This window comes from Suncus etruscus, chromosome 5 (genome assembly GCF_024139225.1).
Source record: "Suncus etruscus isolate mSunEtr1 chromosome 5, mSunEtr1.pri.cur, whole genome shotgun sequence".
Classification (NCBI taxonomy): Eukaryota; Metazoa; Chordata; class Mammalia; order Eulipotyphla; family Soricidae; genus Suncus; species Suncus etruscus.
Window position 1 is genome coordinate 84,277,378 of NC_064852.1, and position 24,497 is coordinate 84,301,874.

The 24,497-nt window shown below is 33.9% G+C and overlaps 2 protein-coding genes across 2 annotated transcripts in view; one reads left to right on the forward strand and one right to left on the reverse strand.

The window, feature by feature from the left end:
• CERKL (ceramide kinase like) overlaps positions 1 to 13,675 on the forward strand; it is a 138,529-nt gene extending 124,854 nt beyond the window's left edge. Inside the window, exons 8-13 of the mRNA XM_049772870.1 lie at positions 4,071 to 4,130; positions 4,676 to 4,701; positions 4,797 to 4,905; positions 7,490 to 7,586; positions 12,681 to 12,859; positions 13,594 to 13,675. Coding sequence (XP_049628827.1) covers positions 4,071 to 4,130; positions 4,676 to 4,701; positions 4,797 to 4,905; positions 7,490 to 7,586; positions 12,681 to 12,859; positions 13,594 to 13,675 — 553 coding nt within the window. The remainder of the gene's footprint in view (positions 1 to 4,070; positions 4,131 to 4,675; positions 4,702 to 4,796; positions 4,906 to 7,489; positions 7,587 to 12,680; positions 12,860 to 13,593) is intronic.
• Positions 13,676 to 16,392: 2,717 nt separating this feature from the next.
• Positions 16,393 to 24,497, reverse strand: part of ITGA4 (integrin subunit alpha 4) — a 93,321-nt gene continuing 85,216 nt past the window's right edge. Inside the window, exons 22-28 of the mRNA XM_049772871.1 lie at positions 24,048 to 24,135; positions 23,137 to 23,244; positions 21,930 to 22,055; positions 19,939 to 20,058; positions 17,472 to 17,570; positions 16,981 to 17,100; positions 16,393 to 16,497 (exon numbers count right to left, since the gene is read on the reverse strand). Of these exons, the coding sequence (XP_049628828.1) occupies positions 16,393 to 16,497; positions 16,981 to 17,100; positions 17,472 to 17,570; positions 19,939 to 20,058; positions 21,930 to 22,055; positions 23,137 to 23,244; positions 24,048 to 24,135 (766 nt within the window). The remainder of the gene's footprint in view (positions 16,498 to 16,980; positions 17,101 to 17,471; positions 17,571 to 19,938; positions 20,059 to 21,929; positions 22,056 to 23,136; positions 23,245 to 24,047; positions 24,136 to 24,497) is intronic.

Sequence of the window (24,497 nt, forward strand, 5' to 3'; positions counted from 1 at the left end):
ATCAGTGCTGGCGGGGATGTGGAGAGAAAGGAACTCTTATCCACTGCTGGTGGGAATGCCGTCTAGTACAGCCTCTATGGAAAGCGATATGGAGGTTTCTTCAAAAACTGGAAATTGAGCTCCCATTCGACCCAGCTATTCCACTCCTAGGGATATACCCTAGGAGCACAAGAATACAATACAAAAACCCCTTCCTCACACCTATATTTATTGCAGCACTATTCACAATAGCCAGGCTCTGGAAACAACCAAGATGCCCTTCAACAGACGAATGGCTAAAGAAATTATGGTACATATACACAATGGAATATTATGCAGCCGTCAGGAGAGATGAAGTCATGAAATTTTCCTATACATGGATGTACATGGAATCTATCATGCTCAGTGAAATAAGTCAGAGGGAGAGAGAGAGACGCAGAATAGTCTCACTCATCTATGGGTCTTAAGAAAAATAAAAGTCATTTTTGTAACAATCCTCAGAGACAATTAGAGGAGAGCTGGAACACCAGCTCACTCCATGAAGCTCACCACAAGAGTGATGAGCACAGTTATAGAAATAACTACACTGAGAACTACCATAATCAAGTGAATGAATGAGGGAACTGGAAAGCCTGTCTGGAGTACAGGTGGGGGTGGGGTGGGATGGAGGGAGATTTGGGACTTTGGTGGCGGGAATGTTGCACTGGTGAAGAGGGGTGATCTTTATAGGACTGAAACCTTATCACAATCATTTATGTAATCAAGATATCCAAATAAAGAGAAAAAAAAAAAAATAAAAAAAAAAAAAAAAAAAAAAAAAAAAAAGAAAAATTATTAACTATGATCATATACATAAGTTGCTACTAGGATACAGAAATAGATTATGTAAGATGCATGAACAATTTCTGTTACTACCTAATCATTGGTAGTGCCAATTTCTGTGTACTACTTGACAAATCTGTTTTTTGTGAAGCCTAGATAATAAATTTAGTTGTGATGACATACATGCCCTTCATTCACTGGTATGAGTTTAAGTACAGTCAAACTCAGATAATAATCTTTAGTAGTATCAATTATAGGGTTCGGAATAAAAGTAGGGGCCTCAGTTAGTAAATACAGAAGGCAATACAGAAACTTGATGGTCATGATCTCTGATAACCATAAGAACTTTTTCAAATCTGAATTTTCTGACTATAATTCAAACAAGAAAAAGATGTCATGAAATACCAAAAGTAGTAGTGCTGAGTATGTGAGAGCATTTGGAAATTATCTAGACATACTATGGTACACAGATGGCTGCAATAATTTTATTTACCAAATCAAAACACCACCCTTTATAAAGTACAAATAGACTTGGGGGAAATGCCACTAAAATAACGGGAAAGCAGAGAAAAGTACTCAACATTCTGGACAGTTACTTGCCAGAAAGCAGGTCACTTCTATTCCTATTTTATAGCACATTTATAAAGGGTCTTTTCTTTAAGATAACAAGACAAAAACAAGTCCAGAAGGAAGAAATGAGAGCATTGAAGCAATGCTGAAAAGATACCACTGTAGGTGTTTAGCATTCTCTCATCCATGTGGTCATGCCTTGCACTTATAGGAAGATTCAATTTTAAATGGATTTATTTTCTCCTAATTGGTGTCTTGCATAGTAGAAACTTAAACTGAATTCTCTCCAACTTGAAATGTAATTTAATCATTGAGAAAAATATTACTATAGACAGTGAACATTCTCTTATATTCATTGAATTCCATAGCTTTAGCAAGTCATCAGTACATCACATATTGTTTGATTTATATGTTATTTCCTTTATACTAGCAGAGTAACCTATTTCTCAAGAGTGGGGAAATTCTCTACTATTATCTCTCACTACTTGTTCTTCCCCTTTCCTGTATTCTTCCCCTTTTGGATTTCCTTTAATTTGGAGATTATTTCTCTTGTCTTAGTTCATTAAGTACCTTACATTTTCTTCCAGGGTTTTGTCTCTCCTTTCTTTTTTGACTTCTTTATCACTGCCAGCTTGTAATTTGCCTTCAAGTTCATCTATGCAATTCTCCAGCTGTGCAATTATACTATGCTTTTTTAGTTCCATCAGTTCCATTTGTATGGATTCTCTCATCTTCTGATAGAATTCTTCTTTGAGTTGGTTGAATTGTTCATCTATATATTTTTTAATTTCTCAAGCTAGTGACTTCTTGATTTCCATTGCTAAACCATTAAGTATTGATTTTATGTCCTCATCTATAAGGTTCAGGCATTCAAGTGGACTTGGAGATTTGCCAGGATTTCTCTCCACATTCCCCACAGTAGATGTCTTCTTTAGCTTCTCCAATTGATCTTCGCTTTTAGTAGTTTGGAGTGCTGGAATACCAGGGTGTTTAAGAAAGTGATTTATTGTACTGTTTGTATGAAATTCCACTCAAGGTATATCTTCTTAGAGTTTATTTTTCTTTTTTTTTTTTTTTGGTGGGGGGGGTGTCACACCCAGCAGCGCACAGGATTACTCCTGGCTCCATGCTCAGAAATGGCTTCAGGCAGGCTCAGGGGACCATATGGGATGCCCGGATTTGAACCACCATCCTTCTGCATGCAAGGCAAATGCCTTATCTCCATGCTATCTCACCGGCCCCTTGAGGTTATTTTTCTAAACTAGCAAGGTTATCTAAATATGATTAAAAAAAAAACATTGCATACTAGTTTGTTGGTTAGTTCAGCTGGTTTTTGAGCTTTATCTTTTCTAAGAGAAAGAAGTGCTAGATCAAATCTGCCAAGAAGTCTATGATATAAATTGAAAAAGGAAGGCTGATGGAAGAAGGAAGGGAGTTTCAGTAATGGCTCTTGAATCCAGAAGGAGGCTGGGGAAGACTGAAAAGGAGGCTCCTTGAGCTTGGTGGAAGGAATTAGGATAGGAGCCTCCCACCAAGGCAATGTCTGACTGTCTCCCTGGTAACAAAGTATCATAAATGGTGCTGGGACCTGGAAGGAGTCTGGGGAAAGACCCCCCAAAACAGCCCAGTTTGTGTTTAGTGGAAGGAACTAAGAAGTGAGATTCTCTTTTCCCTCCTGACACAAACCTGGCTTGCCCCAAAGGGCAGATAAACAGTCAGGGCACTAGAACCCAGAAAGAAGCTAAGGGAAGGCTGAAAAGGAGGCCCCATTGGAGTTTGGTATGGGGGGAAATTCAAAAGTCAAGTTCTCTAGTAGATTGATTGAGATTTGACTCCCACTGAACTCACAGACAGGAAAGGTAGTTCTCATTCCCCTGTCCAATTAGGACAGGGGGAACAGTTCCAGTTGTAAAGATACGCAGGAAATAATTCACATGGTCACGAGGTACAAGAATGGGTTCAGGAAATCCAGTGCTCAAGCAAGGAATTCAAACCACCCAAGCTTTTTGCCCCTAAGATGCTACGCAGCTCAGTGAAAGAAGACAGAAGAATGAGCTTTTGTGTTCCTCAGACCCCAGCTTTTATTGACAAGAATCAGGTCCCACCCTAGGGATCTGGGAGAAGAATACCAAGTAAGGGATAATCCAATATACTATCACCAGATCACACCCTAGGGTGAAGTACAATTATTGATTAGGGTAGAATCAGTAGCCCAAGAGGGATTAGGACAGGAGCCTCCCTGTTCCCACCCAGACACAGGCCTAACTGTCCCAGTGAACAAAGAATCAGCAAAGATGCTGGGACCCGAAAGGAGGCTGTGAAAAGACCCCAAAAGACAGTGTTATTTGTTTCATTGAGCTAACATTGATTTATAATTGAATACTATACGTTTTAGCTACACTGTTTTAAGTATATGCCACAGTATGCTCTTCATCAATAGTCTAGTCACTATAAAGTTAGCCCCAATGCTGCCATTCTGTTTTACTCATCCCCCTTTCTTTCTGATAAACCTATTTAGTTAACATTCTGTGAGAATTATAGTTTGCTTTCATTGTTTATTTGATTTATTTTCTACAAATCTATGAAGTCATTATTTCTCTTTTTATCTCTTATTTCTCTTAGCATAATTACCTTAAGGTTTGTCCATATTGTTGAATATGGCAAGATTTCCATTAATAACATATCTTATTATATTTTAGACCAGAAGACTGTGAAATTTCATTTTTGCCATTTAATAACTCACAGGATTTACAAGAAAGGTTGGTAAAAAGTTCAAAGTAATATAAGTACCTGTATCTTTCTTTAAGGCATGAAAGATACCGATATAATTTATTAGACTCTGATTTTTATTGTTTTTCTAGTTGTGAACTGAAAAATTTACAAAATTACGCTCTACAGTTTAGCTTTTGCCTTCAGAACAACCATTTACTTTAATCTCTTATTCATTCATTCATTTATTCAATAACCATTTAGGCCTACTTAGACTCATGAACACAAAGAGCCCAAATAAATAAGTAATGCTCATAGTTTCTACCCTCATTAACATTTCACTCTAATATGAACCACAGACATGAAGGTCCCACAAAGGAAATAATTATGCTTTCAAATTATTGTTACTCATGGCACAACCTTTAAATGTCTGCTCCTATTAGAATGCAATCATGAACAAGTTCACAATCTTTACTTATTTAAGTAATTTAAGAAAATGTTTAATATATGTAATGTTTTACTTTATTATTTTGTATGTTTAATATTTTATGTATGTATATTTGTTTCATGTGTTTGTTTCTGTCTTGTCTTTCAGGAAGGTACTGGGATCACCCAAATCTAGTAAGTCTAGAAGCTTTCACTTGAGAGCTGAGCTGGGTTCTCTTACTATTTAATTCTAGCGAGAAAACATAAATAGTAATTTTTATTACTTTTAGACTATTCTGATCAATGGCAAATGATCCATGGCCAGTTTTTGAATGTCAGCATTATGGCAATTCCTTGCCTGTGTACAGTGGCACCCAGAGGCTTGGCGCCTAATACCAGGCAAGTAATTATTTATTTTATTGAATCACTGATTCTTTTCTATAAGTATATTTTTATTTCATAATACTTCTCTGATTATTTTCTGGATAATGTAAAAATAGAAATTATTTATCTTTTCAATAGAACAGATTCTAAAGGATTTGTCTTTAAGGCAGGTGGAGAACAAATGCTAAATTGAAAAAGTATCATTCACTCTGAATTTTCAATATCACTAAAGCTAAATCATTCTATTATTTTTATTCTATTATATTTATTCTATTATGTTTGTTTTACTCATTTCACTTCAATTTTTTTGTTCACATTTTTAACTAATTGTAGAGAAATAAATTTTACTTTTATATTTCTTATAAGTTTCTTGCTTTTCAATTTAAGTACAGGTATACATATCCTTAGTATGAAAAGCATGAATAGATATAACAATTGATACCTTTATTCAGAGAAAAATGTTATTTTAGTGTGACTAGTGGTACATATGAATTCATTGCCCACATATTCTATAAATAAATTAATAAGTTTATATTTCTTTTATCTGTAAAATATATTCTTTCATACATTCTTTTCAAGTTTCTATCTAATGTAGGCATCAGAATATTTTCCACTTTTGTAGAATATAAAAGAAAGACTTAAAATATTGAAATAATATGATCAAATCTAGGTTTATCCTGAAGTGTAACAAAAATTTGAGAGAGAGATAGTACAGGTATTAAAACTTTTGTCTTATATTTGGTTGACCTTGATTTGTTCCAAAGCACTGCATATGGTTTTCTGAGCTCCACAGGAGTGATTTCTGAGCATTTTTGGGTACACTTTAAAACACTGTTTCCTAAAAGACATAGCATAAAAGATATACTATGGGAATTTTAATGCTTGATTTCAATCTTTCTGAAAATTATTTAATGCAAATGATTAATAGGTAGCAAGATAATTGAATTAATTTTCCTTGATAATTGATATGAAGGCATGTGGTCAATAGATCAAATGTACCACTGTTCACACTAATGCTTAATACTCAGAATTAAAATAGAAAAGGAACTACAAACATAAAATTCCTGCTACCAGGGTCTTTATTAACTGTGGTGCTGAAACTTTATAAAAGTACTTTCAAGTTTTTACGATTTTGTAGTGCAACCTGTCTGACTAAACAGTCACATAGACACAAAATACATCTGGGATGTATTTTCTGAATGATTCATGGTAAGTTCACTTTATTTTACACAATAAATAATAAATATTTCTAATAAAATATTTACTTTAACATACCTGCATGTGAATAGTTCTTGATACAGTTCTAAGAACTAACTTTTTATATTGTACTATGCAAAGGTTAACTGCATGGTATATCAACCATTTAGACCTGTCTAAGATAGAGGAGGGTATGTTTCAATTTCATAAGAATTAAGAAATAGTCCAATATTTTATAGGCCTTTCATATTACAAATTAAAATAAGCTTGAAAACAAAAGAAAACACAAAACATCACCCTGAACATTTTGATGCTTTTATTTTTGGTTTTGAAAGCTGCCATTGGATCCAGAAATGAAAAATGAAAACCTTTAGTTCCAGTAATTATACTGATTGTTCTCTTTGTGCATTTGAACACATTGATTAAAATTGTGATTCTTTTACATCTACATTAAATGAGTACATGACAAAACAGACTCTAAGATTACTTAGAGCTCTAACCTAAGGATACATTATATCAAATGTAAGATACTTTTATTTTTTGCAATGCCATTGTTGTTTTTTGAACTAACTTTACATTTATGCAGAAAATTTGCTAAAAATTGCATGAATTTCTGAAACTGCCTTCTAAAACAAGATGCAGTTTTGACTGGCCTTTACACATACTTGTACATTTGTAGACTCAGATTTCACTGAATATTTACACAAGATTAGAGTGTCTGGTTATTTATTTGAAAATAAGTGTCAGCAGGTGTCCCTCCATTATATACATTTAAAGGCACTTTGATATTCAGAGGTTTTGAAGTTTTCTCCATAAATAAGTATTTTAAAAGGCTTTGGGAACTGTTGAACTTTATCTACTAACAATACCATTTTATTTATTAACTATTTAATAACACTTTAAATATACATGGCTTTACAATTAGAATCCCAAATTCATTGGATTTTAATTTCATCTTGACATGTGAATAGGATGTGTGAGAGCTTGCTTTTAAAAACCCACTAATAAGGTTGTTGAGAAGAAAATCAATTTAATAAAACTGATTTAAAAGACTTGTTTATGGGGTAAAGCCATAGCACAGTGAGTAGAGCATTTGCTTTGCATGCACAGCTGACCTAGATTTTATTCCTAATCCCCTGAGCCTGACAGGAGTGATTCCTGAGAGCAGAACCAGGAATAATCCCTGAGTGCAATTGGGTGTGGCCCCAAACCCTAAATAAACAAGCAAGCAAACAAACAAAAACTTGTTTGTTTAAAAATATCCAGAAGTTGCAATTTGAAATTTTCAGGTCAATATAGTTTGATATTAATCTTCCCTCAGCCTTTGAGTAAATATTATATTTTTACGTTCATGTCTAATATTATCTCTCAAAAGTTCTTAATTATAATTGTTTGGTTCTAGATTAAATAATGGAAGTATGGCTCTTATAATTGCAAGAAACACATCCCGAGCAGAATTTATAAAACACCTAAAGAGATATGCCAGTGTTAAAAATCAGGTATGGAGAATAATTTATTGTTAATTACTAGCATTCGATAGCAGTCATAAAGATATACAATAAAAATTGAGATCAAGTCCTGCTTGTAGGAAGTCTTTATTTGGGATTGAAACAATTATATAGTAAATAGGATATTTGCCTTGCATGTGGCTGACCTGGGTTTGATTCCCAACACCCCATAGGTTCCCCAAGTGCAGAGCCAGGACTAAGTCCTGAGAACCTTTGGGTGTGGCTTCCAAGAAAATAAACAATATATTTTCTTCAAATTTAGAATAAAACAGATGATTATTAATAAAAATGGTCATTTTTTCTATAAATTGGTGGTTATATTATATGTGTGTTTTTGTTGTGTAAAGAGAGATAAAAAGCATGGTGTTATGTTGAAATAAAGTAGAATGCAAATAAAATTATATATGCAGAATGTTTTTCAAAATAAAAAGTAGTGAATTCTGAGAATTTTAACCTTTCTTGATTTTATAGCAGCAAACTTTCTCTTCAGTTATGACTTAGATTTCCACCTATTGTTCACATACTTTTCCACCTTTATTGATTAAAATATATTCATAGCTATATTAAAATATACCATTTTATGCAGACTTTTTTCCTTCAAAACTATAATGGAGATAGATTCAGTTAAATTTCTACTTAAGAGATTTCTTTCAAAGTTATATTTTTTGGATGTATATATTTGGGCACAATTATTAGTATTGATCTTAAAAATATTGAAATTTTGGGCCCGGAGAGATAGCACAGCAGTGTTTGCCTTGCAAACAGCCGATCCAGGACCAAAGGTGGTTGGTTCGAATCCCGGTGTCCCATATGGTCCCCCGTGCCTGCCAGGAGCTATTTCTGAGCAGACAGCCAGGAGTAACCCCTGAGCAACGCTGGGTGTGGCCCAAAAACCAAAAAAAAAAAAAAAAATTGAAATTGAAATTTTGAGCTTTGAAATGCTATTGCAATTGTAAAATCCAAAACTCACCTCCTCTTCAATATAAAATCATGATTAACTATATGCAATTGGCAGAGAAAAAATAGGAGAGTACATTCAGGTGTAGCTTACTCTTTTTTGTGGGTGAATCCAGGTATTAAGCCCTAAGTCTTCCACATCCAAAGCAAGCTGGAGAGATAATACAGTGGTCGGAGGCTTACTCAACTTCTATCCCTGACACTGTGAGAAACAACCCTAGCTTAGAACTAGGAGTATGTCCTAAGCACCACAGGATATGGTTCCCAAAGAAAATTTATTTAAAAATGTTTTATTTTTAACCTTTGGACTTAAAGCAAACACTATTAACACTGAAAACGAAACAAAAAAGGCAGCATGTACTTTACCTCTGGCTGATATTCCTGCAGGGCCAAGCTGGGGAGGCTTTTATGAAAACTGAAAAAGCAGTAAACTCATGTTATAAAAGACCAAGTTAGAGACTGTAATACTCTAGTTATGGAAAAAATCAACTTTGGGTATTTATTATATTTGATTTGGCATATCAGGCAGTACTTAGTGCTAACTCCTGGCTCAGGGAATATTCTTGGTGTGTTTGGGGGACTATATGTGGTATCAAGTATTGTCCTCGGTCAGCTGGAGACCGGAAAGTGCTTTGCCTTCTGTACTATCCGTCCAGTTCTCAAATAAAAAATATTTTAAATGATATCATGTAATACAATGAGTAATTGATATCTTTTCCTCATAATTTCTCATAATTTATCAGTAATATATTGCTTTCTTTTTAAGAAATACTACTGTCTGTATGTTTATGTGCATATGGGTATGTGGTTCATTGGGTTTAGCTCTGTATTCTTTCTCAAAATTATGATTTATACAGTTACTCTATAATTCATTACAAATAAATTCTAAAGTATCTTGTATAATGATATAGTAAGGATTGCTTCCAAAGAATAATTAGGTTAAAATTATAGACACATACTTGTGTGAATATGTGTGTGGTCAATTTATGTGACATTTTTAATGTAAAATTAAATAAATAAGTTTCATAAAGGCCAGAAAAATAATAAGACTTATAATTTGTGGTACAATTAATAACTGTGCTAACATTCAGGAGGAAAATGTTACATTTCAGTCAAAAAAGAGCAACAATCTAGGGCTCTGAATTTTCTTTACCAAGTTAACTGAATGTTAATTTACATAAACAATTGTAGAACACATTGATAACTATCATTTGTGGGATGACTTGTCTAACTTTACCCTCTCTGTGTAAAATAGGAGTTAGAATATTTGTTCTTTCAACTCTATTTCCTGCTTTTGTTTTTACTGGGAATTCCATACATTTCTTTTTATTTGGGGAGAGGCATTGGGCCACACCCAGCTATGCTCAGGTCTGTCTCTTGGCTCACTGCTCAGGGATAACTTCTGGCAGGGTTTGTGGAACCTTTATGGGGTCAAATCCAGGTTGACTATGTGCAAGGCAGCACCTAGTTGTCTGTCCTATTGCTCTGGCCCCAATCTCTGTATATTTTAATCATTGGGGAGGGGTGGTGTTTGAGACCACACCTAACAGTGATCAGGGCTTACCTCCTTGCCTCTGTATTAAGGTGGTGGTGAAATAACCATAAGTGGTGCTGACAATTGAACCAGTGTCAGTTGCTTTCATGGCAGGTCTTAACCCCTGTACACACACACACACACACACACACACACACACACACACACACACACACACACACACACACACACACATTCTCTCTCTCTCTCTCTCTCTCTCTCTCTCTCTCTCTCTCTCTCTTAACTAACATTTTTGTTAGGAATTTAAAATCCTTAGAAGTTAGTGTAACTCTAGGGATTTATTTTCTTTTATTCCCATGCTACCTTCTTGGTGATGATACAGCACCAGGCCCTGTTTATTTGAACTACTAAACTATCTGAGCATCACATACTACCAAGAGTTCTATATTATTATCTTTGGAACTATTATGCCTTCCCCTATGAGGAGGAAGGATGTAAATTCATGGTTATCTTGAGATTGACTTTTCTCTTACTGGTGTTTGCAATTTGATTCTTTACTCATCAGTGACACCACTATTCACTCTCTACAGGAGTAAGTCTCATTCTCTCCCTCATGTCTCACAATTATTTAAGCAATTCTATTGGTTTTCTACTTAGGTTTTTGAAAAGTCCCTTATAACCTTAACTCAAACCATAATCCTTTCTTGCTGGCAGTATTCTTCTGGTGTTCTTTTTTCTCAGCTTTCCTTAGCATGATTTTTTTTGTTGTTAAAACGCATCTTCCTCTTCAAAAAATTTTCAATGTACCGGTATTTCTCACTATTATTAAGAAAGCATTTACCCTCCTGCTATTGTGGAAGGCATGGTCCTTTTTATTCTGCTTCCTGCCTGTGCTAAAGACAGACCCACACCACTCTCCACCTAATTTCCTTTATGTACATACTTATTTATGTATTATCTGTTTGGTTTTTGGGCCATACTCAGTTCTCAGATTTATGCTTGACTTTGTACTCAGATATCACTTCTAACAGTGCTCTGAGGACCATATGTGGTGTCTGGGATCCAACCCAAATTGGCTCTGCAAAACAAGCTCCTTACTGGCTGTACTATCTTGATGGCACTAGATTTTTTTTTTTTTTTTACTGTTTTAGTCTTCTAGGGCTACCAAAATAAGGACCAGATTGAGTAGTTTACGCAATTGTTTTTTCACTGTATAAGAGGTGAGAATTCCAAGAAGGTTTTGACAGGTTTCTTTTTTATTATGACCTCTCTTGGTTTGCAAAAAGTTGCCTTTTGGCTCTGTGGCTTTGTATAAGTGAGATTTTAATCTGTGAAAGACATTTCCAGTGTCTTTGTGTCTATTTCTTCCCCTTATATGAACAATAATTCTAATGTATTACGAATTGTCCAGAAGATTTTATGTGTAGGTAAAATGCTTTTCTTTAGTTTATTTTTGTTGTTGTTGTCTTGGGGCCACATGTGGCAGTGCTCAGAGCTCACTCCTGATTCTGTGCAAACTTACCTAACTCCTAAGACTTTAAGATTAAAAAACATGGTGATTGGGGCTGGAGTAATAGCACAGCAGATAGGGAGCATGCCTTTCATGCAGCTGCCTGGGTTCAATCCCCTGCATCCAATATATCTTCAAGCCACCAGGAGAGATTCCTGAGGGTGGAGCCAAGAGTAACCCTTGAGTTCTGCCTGATGTGGTTCCCAAAACAAACAAACAAAACTTCCCCAAAAACAAATTGATGGTAGTCAGTAAATTTTGATATTCCTTGTCTTAAAGCTGTATGACTTCTATCACTGAATTAAAGTTCATTATAATGACCCCACCCATCTTGATTACATTTGTTTATACCATAATATGAATGATAAACGATCATATATTTAAAAAAGTGAGATTCACTGGTAATAAAATGTTCAACTAGTTATCTTTATGAAGGACAGAAACTAACCCATAACTGCCAGTTACAAGTCATTCCAAATATTTTAATGAATACTTAGAACTTTGATATATACACAGTAAAAGGGATACACCCAATGTTTTACATATATTGTAGGAAGTGCAATGCAGTAACTATTAAGCAGTTTCACAGAGAGAAAATTTTATTATTTTAAAATCATGTTTTCATATGCATAGCTTCACAAAATGAAATCATCCATGCAATCTCTTACCCATAAAGCCACAGTGTGAAATAGGAATTTAGAGTGCCAAGTCTTCTATCAAATGTGAGGGCATGTTTGGAGGATGAATATCAGTAAACAATATAATTTTGACACATATAAGTTCCTTAGTGGTGTGATCTGTCACAGGACAACCGAAAGGAGGCAGAGGGACTTAGGAGTTGGGCATGTTTCCCATTTCAGTTCAAAATTAAAAGGACATAAAAGAGGCAAAGGGAGGTTCTGGAGAGAGGAAACAACATCTGTTCATGTAGAAAGATATGATCAAGCCACTAGAAAAAATTCAGCAGGCTGTGATGTTGGTATTTTGGCATTCATATTGCAGCATAAAACATTAGCATGCATGCTGACACTTGCAAGAGAAGGCACAGTGAGTTTTCTTAATTTGCATTAGCAGTTATAAATAAAACAAGTCCCATGATTATTTATGCATTTGTTTTCCTTAGTTCAATTTTCCTTTTGTTGAAACTTACACTGTTGAAGAAGTAAAAATTAACCCAAGGAATACTATCAGTGTACATAATTCAGAGGAGGAAGATGGACCACAGGAAGCTTCTTCAGATTGTAATTTCCCTTGGAATATAGATGGTGATTTAATGGAAGTTGCATCAGAGGTCCATGTTAGGTAAGTGTACTTATTTTTCTATATTGGATGCCCATTAAGATAATGGGAACCTTCGTGTAATTATCAAAGCAAGCATTCAGACAGGTAAATGAATAATAAAGCAATATATATACATACATTTTTAATAAATAAAAAGTAAAACTTTACATTTATTTACCAATCACAGAACAAAGATATTTTCTTTGGAATTTTGAATCATAATTTTTGATAGATATAATGCATACATACAGTTTTCATTTCAGATTATTGACATGGATCAAGTTCCTAACCCTTGTGAAGCCATTTGATGTACCCATTCATTATAAATTTCTTTCATTCACAATTAGTACTAGTCCACCTAGTATTCAGCCTTTTTGTTTTCAAGGTTTTCCAAAGTATTTATCTCAAAAGAGCTATTGGTAGCAATAGGTTTAGGATCATATTGACTCATCCTCAGTAAACATTATGACTAAAGGATTAAAGATGTGAAGGGGCAACCTCTGCACATGTGGAATTTTTGAGAGACATAATTGACTAGATTTATAGGAGCAATTGAGAACATGGCAAGGAAGTCGTTAAAGTGACTTTACAATAATTACTGGTACTTATTTTTCACACCTTCAATGTTTTCCAGGTTGTACTTATGACATGTTTTAGTATGTTTATGGCATTAGATTTTTTTGATATTATGTATCATATTAATAGATGTATAAATAAAATTAAGCTGGTGAAATAATTTTATTTTTTCTTTATAGACTGCACCCAAGACTTATTACTTTATATGGAGGAAGCATGGAAGAAATGAATGATACCAAAGTAACATGTAACTGTTTATAAAGCAATGTGGTCCTTCTTTAAACATCCTAGTAGAAAGAAGAAACTCTTATTTTTCAAAGAAATGGAAATAACTATTTTTGATGTAACTAAAAATTTAGCTTTAGGTTCAAATCATTGAGAAACAGAAATGACAAAGTATGAAATATACCAAAAACAGTTAAGTGCTGATTTGGGGGATGTATTTATTGGAGTTGAAAGAAAATATTTCATACAATCTAAAAATTATTATGATGAACCAATATTTAAACTAGAATATTACAAAATAAATACTGTGAATTCAGATGTTAAATTATTTATAACTGTGGTATAAAATACTTTCCAAAGTTTACATAAGAATGCCCTGATTGGGTACCTAATTCAGTGAGTTAAGTTCAAGGCCAGCTAATGATATAACTGGAAATAGCACCATCATTTTCCAATAATCCCTATGACAACTTAGATCTGTTTCTATAAAAGAATCATTTAAAAATCATGTAACAATTTTATGAATATACTCTGAAAGTTATAAACAGATGATATTCTTAAAATGATCAGAATTTTAAGATTACTTATAAAGCTTAGAAGGAACTGGCCATGACCTCGTCAGATGGAAGTAATGTTCCTGAAAGTTATATTATCTGACAATCACAGATATTCATTAATACCTGAAATACTGGCATTTCAGAATAGCAAAGAACTGTATTCTAATTTACTAGGATGTCTGGCACAATATTTTCTCCTGAACAAGAGAGAAACAAGATATTTATTTTAACCATAAACAAGATATTTATTTTAACCTTGTCAGTAAGGTTAAAATAAATATCTTATACTAAATTTTTATATTAGTGCATATTCTGACTTAGGAAGTTGGAGAAAAATCTGGTGTTCAGATTTTTGCCACTCTAATGCCTTTAAAATCTCCATACAGTTCTTTTTCTGCTATCAAATGCTGACAGATGTTTTATCTAAATAAATATTTACCATAAAAGTGAAGACACTTTCTAATTTTATATTTTAATATGTCTTATGGTAACTTCTTAAAATTTGGTCACAACCTTACACCTATGCATACAAATCTGAATTCAGATGAAATAAATATTAAAAATTGGATTAACTTGTTTCTTAAAAATAAATTATAAAAAGAGAGTAATTCCCTGTAGAAATGAATCTTATAAACAAAATTGAAGTATTTATAGCTAAATCTATATGTTTTATTTTATCATTAACTTTATGAATGATGCCACTTTCTATGCAGAAAAATTTGCATCCAAACAAAGGTGTTTGCTTAAGTTGACTGTCACTGTTTTATACACTATTAATCTGCATAAAATATTGGCCCCTAATCATTGCTTTTACAATCTGTATTTTAAAAAGCTTTGGTTTCTATATTTTACACTTCAAATTTCATTCATATTGTAAATACATTTGAAATTTTATATTTCAATTATCAGCTAAAGTGCACTATTCAGAATATAAATTATAATTCTTTAGTCAAATTTATGATGAGTTTTAAAATTCACTCCTTTTGCCCTTAATAAAATTGTTACAAAAGGATTACAACATATTCCTATAAAAACATATACAGGAAAAATTGCTATATAAACAGTGATTATCCAGAAGTCATCCATTCAATGCAAACCAGTGTATAAATTCAATCTCTAGTTACTGCATAAGGTTTATAAATTTTCATAAATAATGGTTCTCATATTCATTAGCAATAAACCATTATCCAATTCAGTAGAGTTTACCAAAACAAACAAAAGCAGTAGTTTTGGATTTTTTTCTTTGAAGTAAAAACAGGTTTTATTAGAAGATATTGAAAGGATGAAGGAGAAGAAAAGAAAGGGAGAGAGTAATGCGTTCAAGAGAGAACATGTGTTTCTCATAAAGAGAGATACACAACCCAGATGAGGGTAAGCAAGTCCGCATCTCGAGGAAAGATGTGGGTGAAAGTGGGCACCATGTTTATGGCCCAAGGAGCGCATGTGCACATCTCACACATTTGCTTCAAGTTGGTTTATATAGGATTTGTCCCAACCTGCCCCACATGAGGTTTTCTTTCTTTCTTTTTTTTTTTTTTCGGCCACACCCGTTTGATGCTCAGGGGTTACTCCTGGCTAAGCACTCAGAAATTGCCCCTGGCTTTGGCGGACCATTTGGGACGCCGGGGGATAGAACCGCGGTCCTTCCTTGGCTAGGCTAGCGCTTGCAAGGCAGACACCTACCTAGATGTCTCCTTAAAAAATCTTCCTTTACTGGCCCTTGTTCCTGACTTTCCTTTACTGGCCTTTGTTCCTGCTGGAGCTTCTCTCATCAGGCTTTAGTTTCAATGTCCTCAAGGTGTGTCTGTGTCCTGGTATCCTTAGGATTAGTGACAAATGTAATTTCTTCAACTTACTTCTCTTCCTTTAATTATGTCCCAAGAAGTTTTATTTTGAATGTTTCTTTTCCGTCCAAGATTATTTCGCCTTCACTTGTTTACTTGTCCAATAATTGAAATTTAGTTGCACTTTTTAAAGAAGGAATTGGTTTACTTCGAATGTTTTAGTGTTTTTCTATTCAATTAAGAGTTGAAAAATATTTTAAGATATTTTATCACCTTTGCAGTTATTTTCTTTCATTTGCATTTAGACCTGCCATGAGGCTGTGAATAAAGTAGCACACAAGTCGGAGCAAACTTCACTGTTTTTGGAAATAACCTGAGGCTTTTATTTGTCTCTCAATTTGAAAGAGATCTTTTAATGTTCTTCATCATCATTGATTTTACTGTTCACATAACTCCAACTGTCTCTTTTGTTTTCTTCTTGTAAGATAGATTTATACTGTCTTTTAAAGAAGCCAACCTGAAAATAACAGAGCATAATCTCATTATAATTAGCTCAAACAGCTAACCAGTCTTTTTAAAACTTGTATCCCATGGAATCAGTAAAATTGGGAACTACTGAGTGAGTTAAGAGTGTTTTGTTCAGTCTCTGAACTTTTGGTGAAAATGTTTTATTTAAGCACTTATTTTTCTAGAAAGTCTTCAGCATTAAAGTTAGGAGAGTTAGAAATTATTAGGAGCCACAAAATGGGTTTAAGAAAATTAAAAATAGGGGCCAGAGTGATAGCACAGCAGTGTGCCTTGCATGTTGCTGAGTTGGGACAGACCCAGGTTTGATCCCCAGCATCCCATTTGTTTCTCAGAGCCTGCCAGGAGCGATTCCTGAGTGCAGAGCCAGGAGTAACCCCTGAGCACCACCAGGAATGACCCTCAAACCAAAGATAAATAAATAATAAAATGACATTTAGAGTGGATTAACACTGACGATTTTTTAAAGGCTTACCTTCCACATGGCACCTGAAATAAGGAAGAGTAAAATAAGTCCAAACAGCAGGCTAATTGAGACAATCATGATAGTGAAATTTCTTTTGGGTCTTTGATGATGTACTCCTTCCAGAAGAACCTACAAAATTATAACCAAAGTAAGCACCAATTTAAACACTTGCTTAATGTTTTCTTTGACATTTTAGGGTAATCCCCCTAGCATTAAGAATAACCCTCATCTTTCTCTAGTTCAGTCTAACCCAACCACTGCAAACACTCTAATGGAATTTATCTACCATGGCTCTTGCAGTCAAATTCATTTCCTTAAGGAGGAATATGGTTCCTTCTTAGTATTTCAATGAAATGTTAACTTCCAGGTAAGACCCCAGATTGATTCTCTTGACTCAAAAACTCAAAAGGATGTTATCAGAAACATCTAAACAAGATCCAGTGCCACCCTCAGTCCCCACCTCATCCCCCATCTCTATATTTCAGTTTAAAAGGTCTTACAAGTGCTACATTTTCATCCTTGTTCAATTCAATGACTTTTGGATTTGGCTCTGGAAAAGCTGTCGCTCTGATTTCAAACTTGAGTGTTGAACTTTCATCCTGTTTAATAAAAGATCATCACATTTTGATTCTTGAAAATATAGAATGATAGAAATATTTTTCTTTCTCATGATCTTTACTGGTTTTCACAGGGCAATGTCATGCTTCCTTTGGTTTCAGAGACATGATATTGTTATTTTTACACATTGGAATTCTTTTCTAAGCATGACTACTTGATGTATTGATAAATTATTTACTCCTCCAAAGGACTTTCTGTATAAGCATTTTTTCCAATTTATTTAGTCTTTAAAAAATTAAAAGACTGTTAACTTGCTGCTCTGGTTAAATATATATAATTTACCATAATGAAAAAACATGGTGCAGAATTTCACTATCCTTTGCAGCTAAGAAATTTAGGGAATAAAATTTTGAAATTAGGGGAATACTAAAATTTTTCTTTACATTGATTGGGGTAGATAATTATACATAATTGTGTGCATATGTATAAACATTTATATTTATTTTGGGACCATACCAAGTGCATTCAGGGCTTACTCCTGGCTCTATAGACAAAGATAACTCCTGGTGAGGTTCAAGGTACTCTCTGGGGTGTCAGAGATCCAAACCCAGATGGTTGTGTACAAACCAAGCACCCTGCCTGCTGTTCTATCTCTCCCTCAATAATAGATTCTCAAAAATATTTTGGACCATATTCAGCTGTGTTCATAGCTGGATCTTGGTTCTGGCTCAACCGTCACTCCTGGAGGTACTGAGGGAACATATATGGTGCTGAAGATAAATGTGGGGTCAGCCATGTGCAAGGTAAATGCCCAAACACTGCACTGTTTCTCTGGCCTGAGAAGTTATATTCTTACAGTGATTTTATGGCCTCAAAATTGAAAACCTCTGTATGGATAGTATTTTAGGGAATAAGTAGAATGAGGCTGAAAATAAATTACATCCTTTTATACAGATACAGAGAAGATGAGTCTCAATCTTTTTATTCCTGTGGACCTGATACTAAATCTACTCTCAGGTTCGATATGCAGGAACATGTGGTTTGCATTGGAGGCACAGGGTTGATTTCCAGCCCTGCATGGGTCCTTGAATACATAGCCAGAATAGATTATGAACAGTGTCATGTAAGTCTCCAAACCCCCAAATTAATAGCTAAAAGTCTTAGTTGTACCTGTGTAGACAAGGTTTGCTTTGTCTATTTGACTCTGTCGTCTTCCAACCTGCTAATATAGTTATTTTTTACCCCATAAAAGAGACAAATAAAAATACTCTTATCCTGGGAGACAGGCAGCATTGTCTGACAAAATGCTGTCAGGACTTAGGCAATCGAGTTACTGGAATAGATTAGGCAAAGACTAGAGATGTCGTTTTACTTTACAATGATCTTGTAAATCCTATCCTGGTACTAGTTGTCAATAATGCCATTTATCGAGAAGTTAGGACTTTTGGAAAGTTGGAGACAAAGTACAAAAGTTTAGATAATTTGTTGATGGTCTCATGACAGTTTCTACCACAAATGGAACCCAGGCAGACATTTCTTATTTCTTATTTTATACAGCATTTCTTGACCATCACATGATTTCAAATCTTCCACCTAACATCATATACTACATTTGTTTGCTGATTATATGTGCCATGCATTAAGCTTATTATAAATATAAAATAATTTAATCTTTATAATACCTTAAAACTGTTAGCCATATTTATCTGATAAGGAACTTCAATACTAGATAATGAAAACAATTTGATCTTAAAGTACTTCTTGTAAACTTCCATATTTATTTATAGAAAGAAGTCCAAGATATGTTTAATTTTTGAATCCATCCTTCAAAATTCTTATTGTTTCAATTGTATGCCTGTGTTTTTGTTATGAAATAAATTCTTAGAGCCAGAGTCATAGCACAGTGGTAGGAATTTGCCTTGCACACAGCTGACCCAGGATAGACCCAATTTGATCCCTGGCAGCCCATATTGTCCCCTGAGCCAGGAGTGATTTCTGAGCACAGAGCCAGGAGTAACTCCTGAGTGTCATTGGTTGTGGCCCAAAACTAAAAACAAACAAAAAGAAATTCTTGGCTTTATAAATATTTTGAAGGAAAAATATTTTGGAAAGAACTTTATGCTTATAAGAAATGATATACAATTGTTTTGACATAATAAAGACTCATACTCAAGCATGCTTTCTAAAATAAACTTAATTACTTCATAGACTAGTCAATTTATTCATTTGGAATAATAAGTAGAAACAGCCTTTAGAATTTCATTCTATTTTACTTTTATTTCTACCTTCTTGATTCACTGCATTGCCTCTACCTATAACATTGAAGTAACATTCTACAGATGATGGTTTGGTTGAGTTTGTATGTTCCATAGGAAGTAATTCAAAGTTGTCATGTATTTTTAGACTTACTATTTCTAAAAGAGACGGCCGGCCTTCCAACTGAATTTGAACACTGGCTTCTTTTCCACTTTCCATTGTCCCAAAATTGCATAAGATATTTAAACAAAATGGATCAACTTTCATGCAGTGCTTAAAAAAACATATAAAAGATCTATATTAAAAATTAAGCATTTTCTAAAAAGATGCTGAAATACTTACATAGACTTAAAAACTTACTTACATCATTTAGAAATAAAAAACTACTATGGCAGATAAAAATAAAGTTCTGTTATAAACATAAATTGTTGACATTTTAAGTTTGTTAAGAAAACAGATGAATGGCTAAAGAAACTGGTACATATACACAATGGAATATTATGCAGCCATCAGGAGAGATGAAGTCATGAAATTTTCCTATACATGGATGTACATGGAATCTATTATGCTGAGTGAAATAAGTCAGAGAGAGAGAGAGAAAGATGCAGAATGGTCTCACTCATCTATGGGTTTTAAGAAAAACGAAAGACATTCTTGCAATAATAACTTTCAGACACAAAAGAGAAAAGAGCTGAAAGTTACAGCTCACCTCATGAAGCTCACCACAAACAGGGATGAGTTTAGAGAAATAACTACGTTTTGAACTATCCTAATAAAGAGAATATACGTGGGAAATAGAAAGCCTGTCTAGAGTACAGGCAGGGGTTGGGTGGGGAGGAGGGAGATTTGGGACATTGGTGATGGGAATGTTGCACTGGTGATGGGTGGTGTTCTTTATATGACTGAAACTCAAACACAAACATGTATGTAATAAAGTTGTTTAAATAAAAAATTATAATAAAAAAGAAATATTTGTTTTATAAATTATAAAAGAATATATTATTTAGAGACTAGAATGGTGGCACGAACGGTAAGGCTTCTGCCTTGCCTGCGCTAGCTTAGGATGGACCGAGGTTCAATCCCTGGCATCCCATATGGTTCCCCAAGCCAAGAGCGATTTTTGAGCGCATAGCCAGGAGTAATGCCTGAGCATCACCAAGTGTGCCCCCCTCAAAATATATTATTTAAAATGCAGCATGTTTTCTCATCAAACTTACACAATGTAATCTTGAAATGGAATTGAAAATTTTATATAGAATATTATGTTAGACTAAAAATTCCAGTTTGCTGCATCTTGGGTGGAAATGGAAAGTTCCTGTTAAATGAAACAGGTCAGATGAAGAGGGACAAATACAAATGAACTTATTTATTTGTATATCTAGAGACATACAGCAGGGCATCAAAGAACATTAAATGATACCAAGCCATTGGCCTTGGATTATAAAACAGAGGATTCCAAATAAGAGGAGAATTAGTGGGTGGAATATGAAGAGTACAAGAAATAAGAATGAGTTCTTGCTGAGGGTCCTAGGCATTTTGGTGGAGGCACGCTACAACCATGTTCATCAAGATCATAAATATTAATGCTACTGTCAGTATCTATGTTACCTACACTATATTTTAAAAAGGCTGTTCTTGGGGTTGAAGTGATAGCTCAGAGGTAGGGCGTTTGCCTTGCATGCCACTGACCTGGGATGGACCCAGGTTTAATCCCCAGCATCCCATATGGTCTTCCAAGCCTGACAGGATCGATAACTAAGCACAGAGCCAGGAGAAACCCCTGAACACTTCCAGGTATGGCCCCCAAACCAAGCAAACAAACAAAACAACAAAAAAAGATGGTTCTTTTTCATACAAGGAAATAAAAAGAGTGATATTCAGTTAATAACAGCATCTTGATCTCCAAAAATCCAAACTATGTTGTTGTTTATTTGCTAAAAAAAAATGAAGAAACTGCCCATAATTGAATCCTGAATCTATTTCAATCTCCTTAATAATATATGTTCCTTACACACAACAATATTACCTGAATTTTTTTTTTCATTCTAACATGCCACCTATAGGTCATACCCTGTCTTCTGGAATTCTTAATCTTAAGCACTTTAGCTTTGTTTTTTAGAATTGGTTTAAAAATTGAAACTTACAAAGAGCATTTTATCAGTCTTTGAGAAGAATAGGTACATGTCTTTCAGGATTTGCATTCCACCTTTTTGCTGCTCTAATTCACAGGTTCTTTCATAGTTCTTATAAAGGCATTCTCCAGTAGTACTCTATAAAATAAAAAGCCATTAATTGATACTGAAAAAAAACACAAAGCCTATACAAGTTTTAAAAGCTCAGATTTGCTCCCTGTATTCTTCTGAAATATCTAGATAATTGAGAAGATGTCAAAGTTTGTCATAGGAAGTCATTCAGTTTCTGTAGCAAAATAAAAAATTCATCAAAGTATTGGTTTCTGGTATATATACTAAATTGGTTAAATTGCTTTAACCTTATAAAAATTGAACAAGTGACAATTGTAATTTTTTACATTAGCATGAAATCAAACATTTCCTTGGCTTTATCACAAAACATCAATATATCCTATTATTGAAATTTGGAATCCAGATTAAAAAATATTAGAACTCAAACTTACAATAAAGTTTATTCATTGCAAAGTGAATAGTCCAATGAAATTATCAGTGTACCAAAAAAATGGTTCTAAAGAAATAAGATGAATTAAGCAGTGGTGTTACATTTTATAGATAATTCTGCCAAGCATATTACTTCCACAAGTCCTATCATAAAAGAAATATATTGAAGATGACAGAGAATGAATCATGCAAAATTTTCACTGCGATCCTATAGTTCTAAAGCCATTTATATTCAAAGTATACTCCCTAAAATTCACGGTGAATTCATATACTAAAATATGATGAAAATAAGAGAATTAGCTATATAAGCAATATTACTTAATAAAGCCTAACTTCTTAAACTTGGGTCAAAACCCCAAAGGGGTTGCATATTTGAATGAGGGAATTTCAAAATATTTGCTTTAAAATAAACTTATTTATCATCAATAGTTTTTTTGGGGGGCGGTCACATTCAAGTAGTGCTCAGATTTTACTCCTGGCTCTGCATGCAAAAATCATTGCTGACAGGTATCAGGGACTATATAAGTTGGGGAATGAATCCAGCTCTAGCTCAGGTGCAAGGCAAGTGCTCTACCCCCTGCACTATCTCTCTGGCCCCACATGTTTGATTTCTAAACCTAGTTTATATATGCCCAGCATTGCATTAAATGTCTTGCATGAAAACCCTGTAACTGAAAAAATTTAAGAAGTTTGGAAAGAAAGAACAAAATCTTTTTACCTGGACATCCAAAATGTTGAACAATACATAATTTTGGGGCATAAAAGAATTTGGTATCATGATTTCAACACTAACATTTGGAACCATGCCAAGACCAGTGTTGATGACCTGATAAGAAGAAAAGAAATTTGAATAATTCAAAATACTTTTCATATGTCATTGAATTTTTACATACATATTTAAAACTTATATTCGATCTATGGACTGTTATATATCCCTAATAATGTGTGCAGTACTTCTTGATTCAAAAACCTTAAACAATTATTTAATATTTATTTATTTAATAAAAAATTATTTAATACTCAACAATATTAAAGCTATATCAAAGATCACAATGAAAGAAAAAATGTCCACTGCTTTAAAACTCTTTGTTTTATAATAGTAAATTGATATATCTGAATGAATAAAGTATGCTTCACTAACCAAAAAGTTTTAATAAGCAACGTGTCACTATTTGTATGTCATACAGTTGTTTGTGATCTGGAAGGCTGGCTGAGGAAAGACGAAAAAGTTCATGGAAAGATGGAAAAGACTTTTCATTGCAATTGAAAGAGACCATGGGCTTGACGCTAGAAGAGATTTTATTGATTTGCAACCAAAGATGCCTTTCCTTGGCCACACTTGTTTTATGTGTCAATCTTTAATAATTCAAATTCTTTCATAATTTTGTCTAGTTTGGTGTTACTATTGTACCAACATGAGTCTTCTCAAATCATAAAGAGATGTGGGCGTGAATAACATGGATAATACAAATAATAAAAAAAGAAACAAAAGCCAAGAAAATAAGAAGTTTGTATGCTGTAGCTCTCTCTCTCACTGGACCAGCAGTGCTTGTCTGATGAGGAAAATCACAAAGGTATCCTCTGCATTGCATCAATAACCATCGGTGCTTTACAATTTTCTCCACTCACATGGAAAGTGAAGTTTACTTTTTCCTCCATGCATGTTTCAGTTTCATCTTCCTTTGATCCATACACAAATGAAGTTGGGTTTACAAACCTGATGAAAACAAGTTAAAATATTTCAAAATAAATGTTATTTGCTAACACAATCTTTCTGTTTAATCTGGATTATAGGATCTCTTTCAAATACACTATAACCTGTAATACATTCTAAACATTAGAACAGCTTTAGTTTTTTGGTAAACTAGCCATCTTAGTAAAAATATACTAAAATTAGAAAGCTGTGTGTACTCAGGTGAATTTCTTTTTAATCTCTTCTCATCAGTTTGCATACTTTCCTATCACTGACTGATCAATTTGGCAAACCATTTATTTTATCTCAGTTTTAAATGGTTCAATGTAAATTTGACAGAGGAAATTCTTAGTTTATCCCTAGGATTTCAATATTTATCCCATACC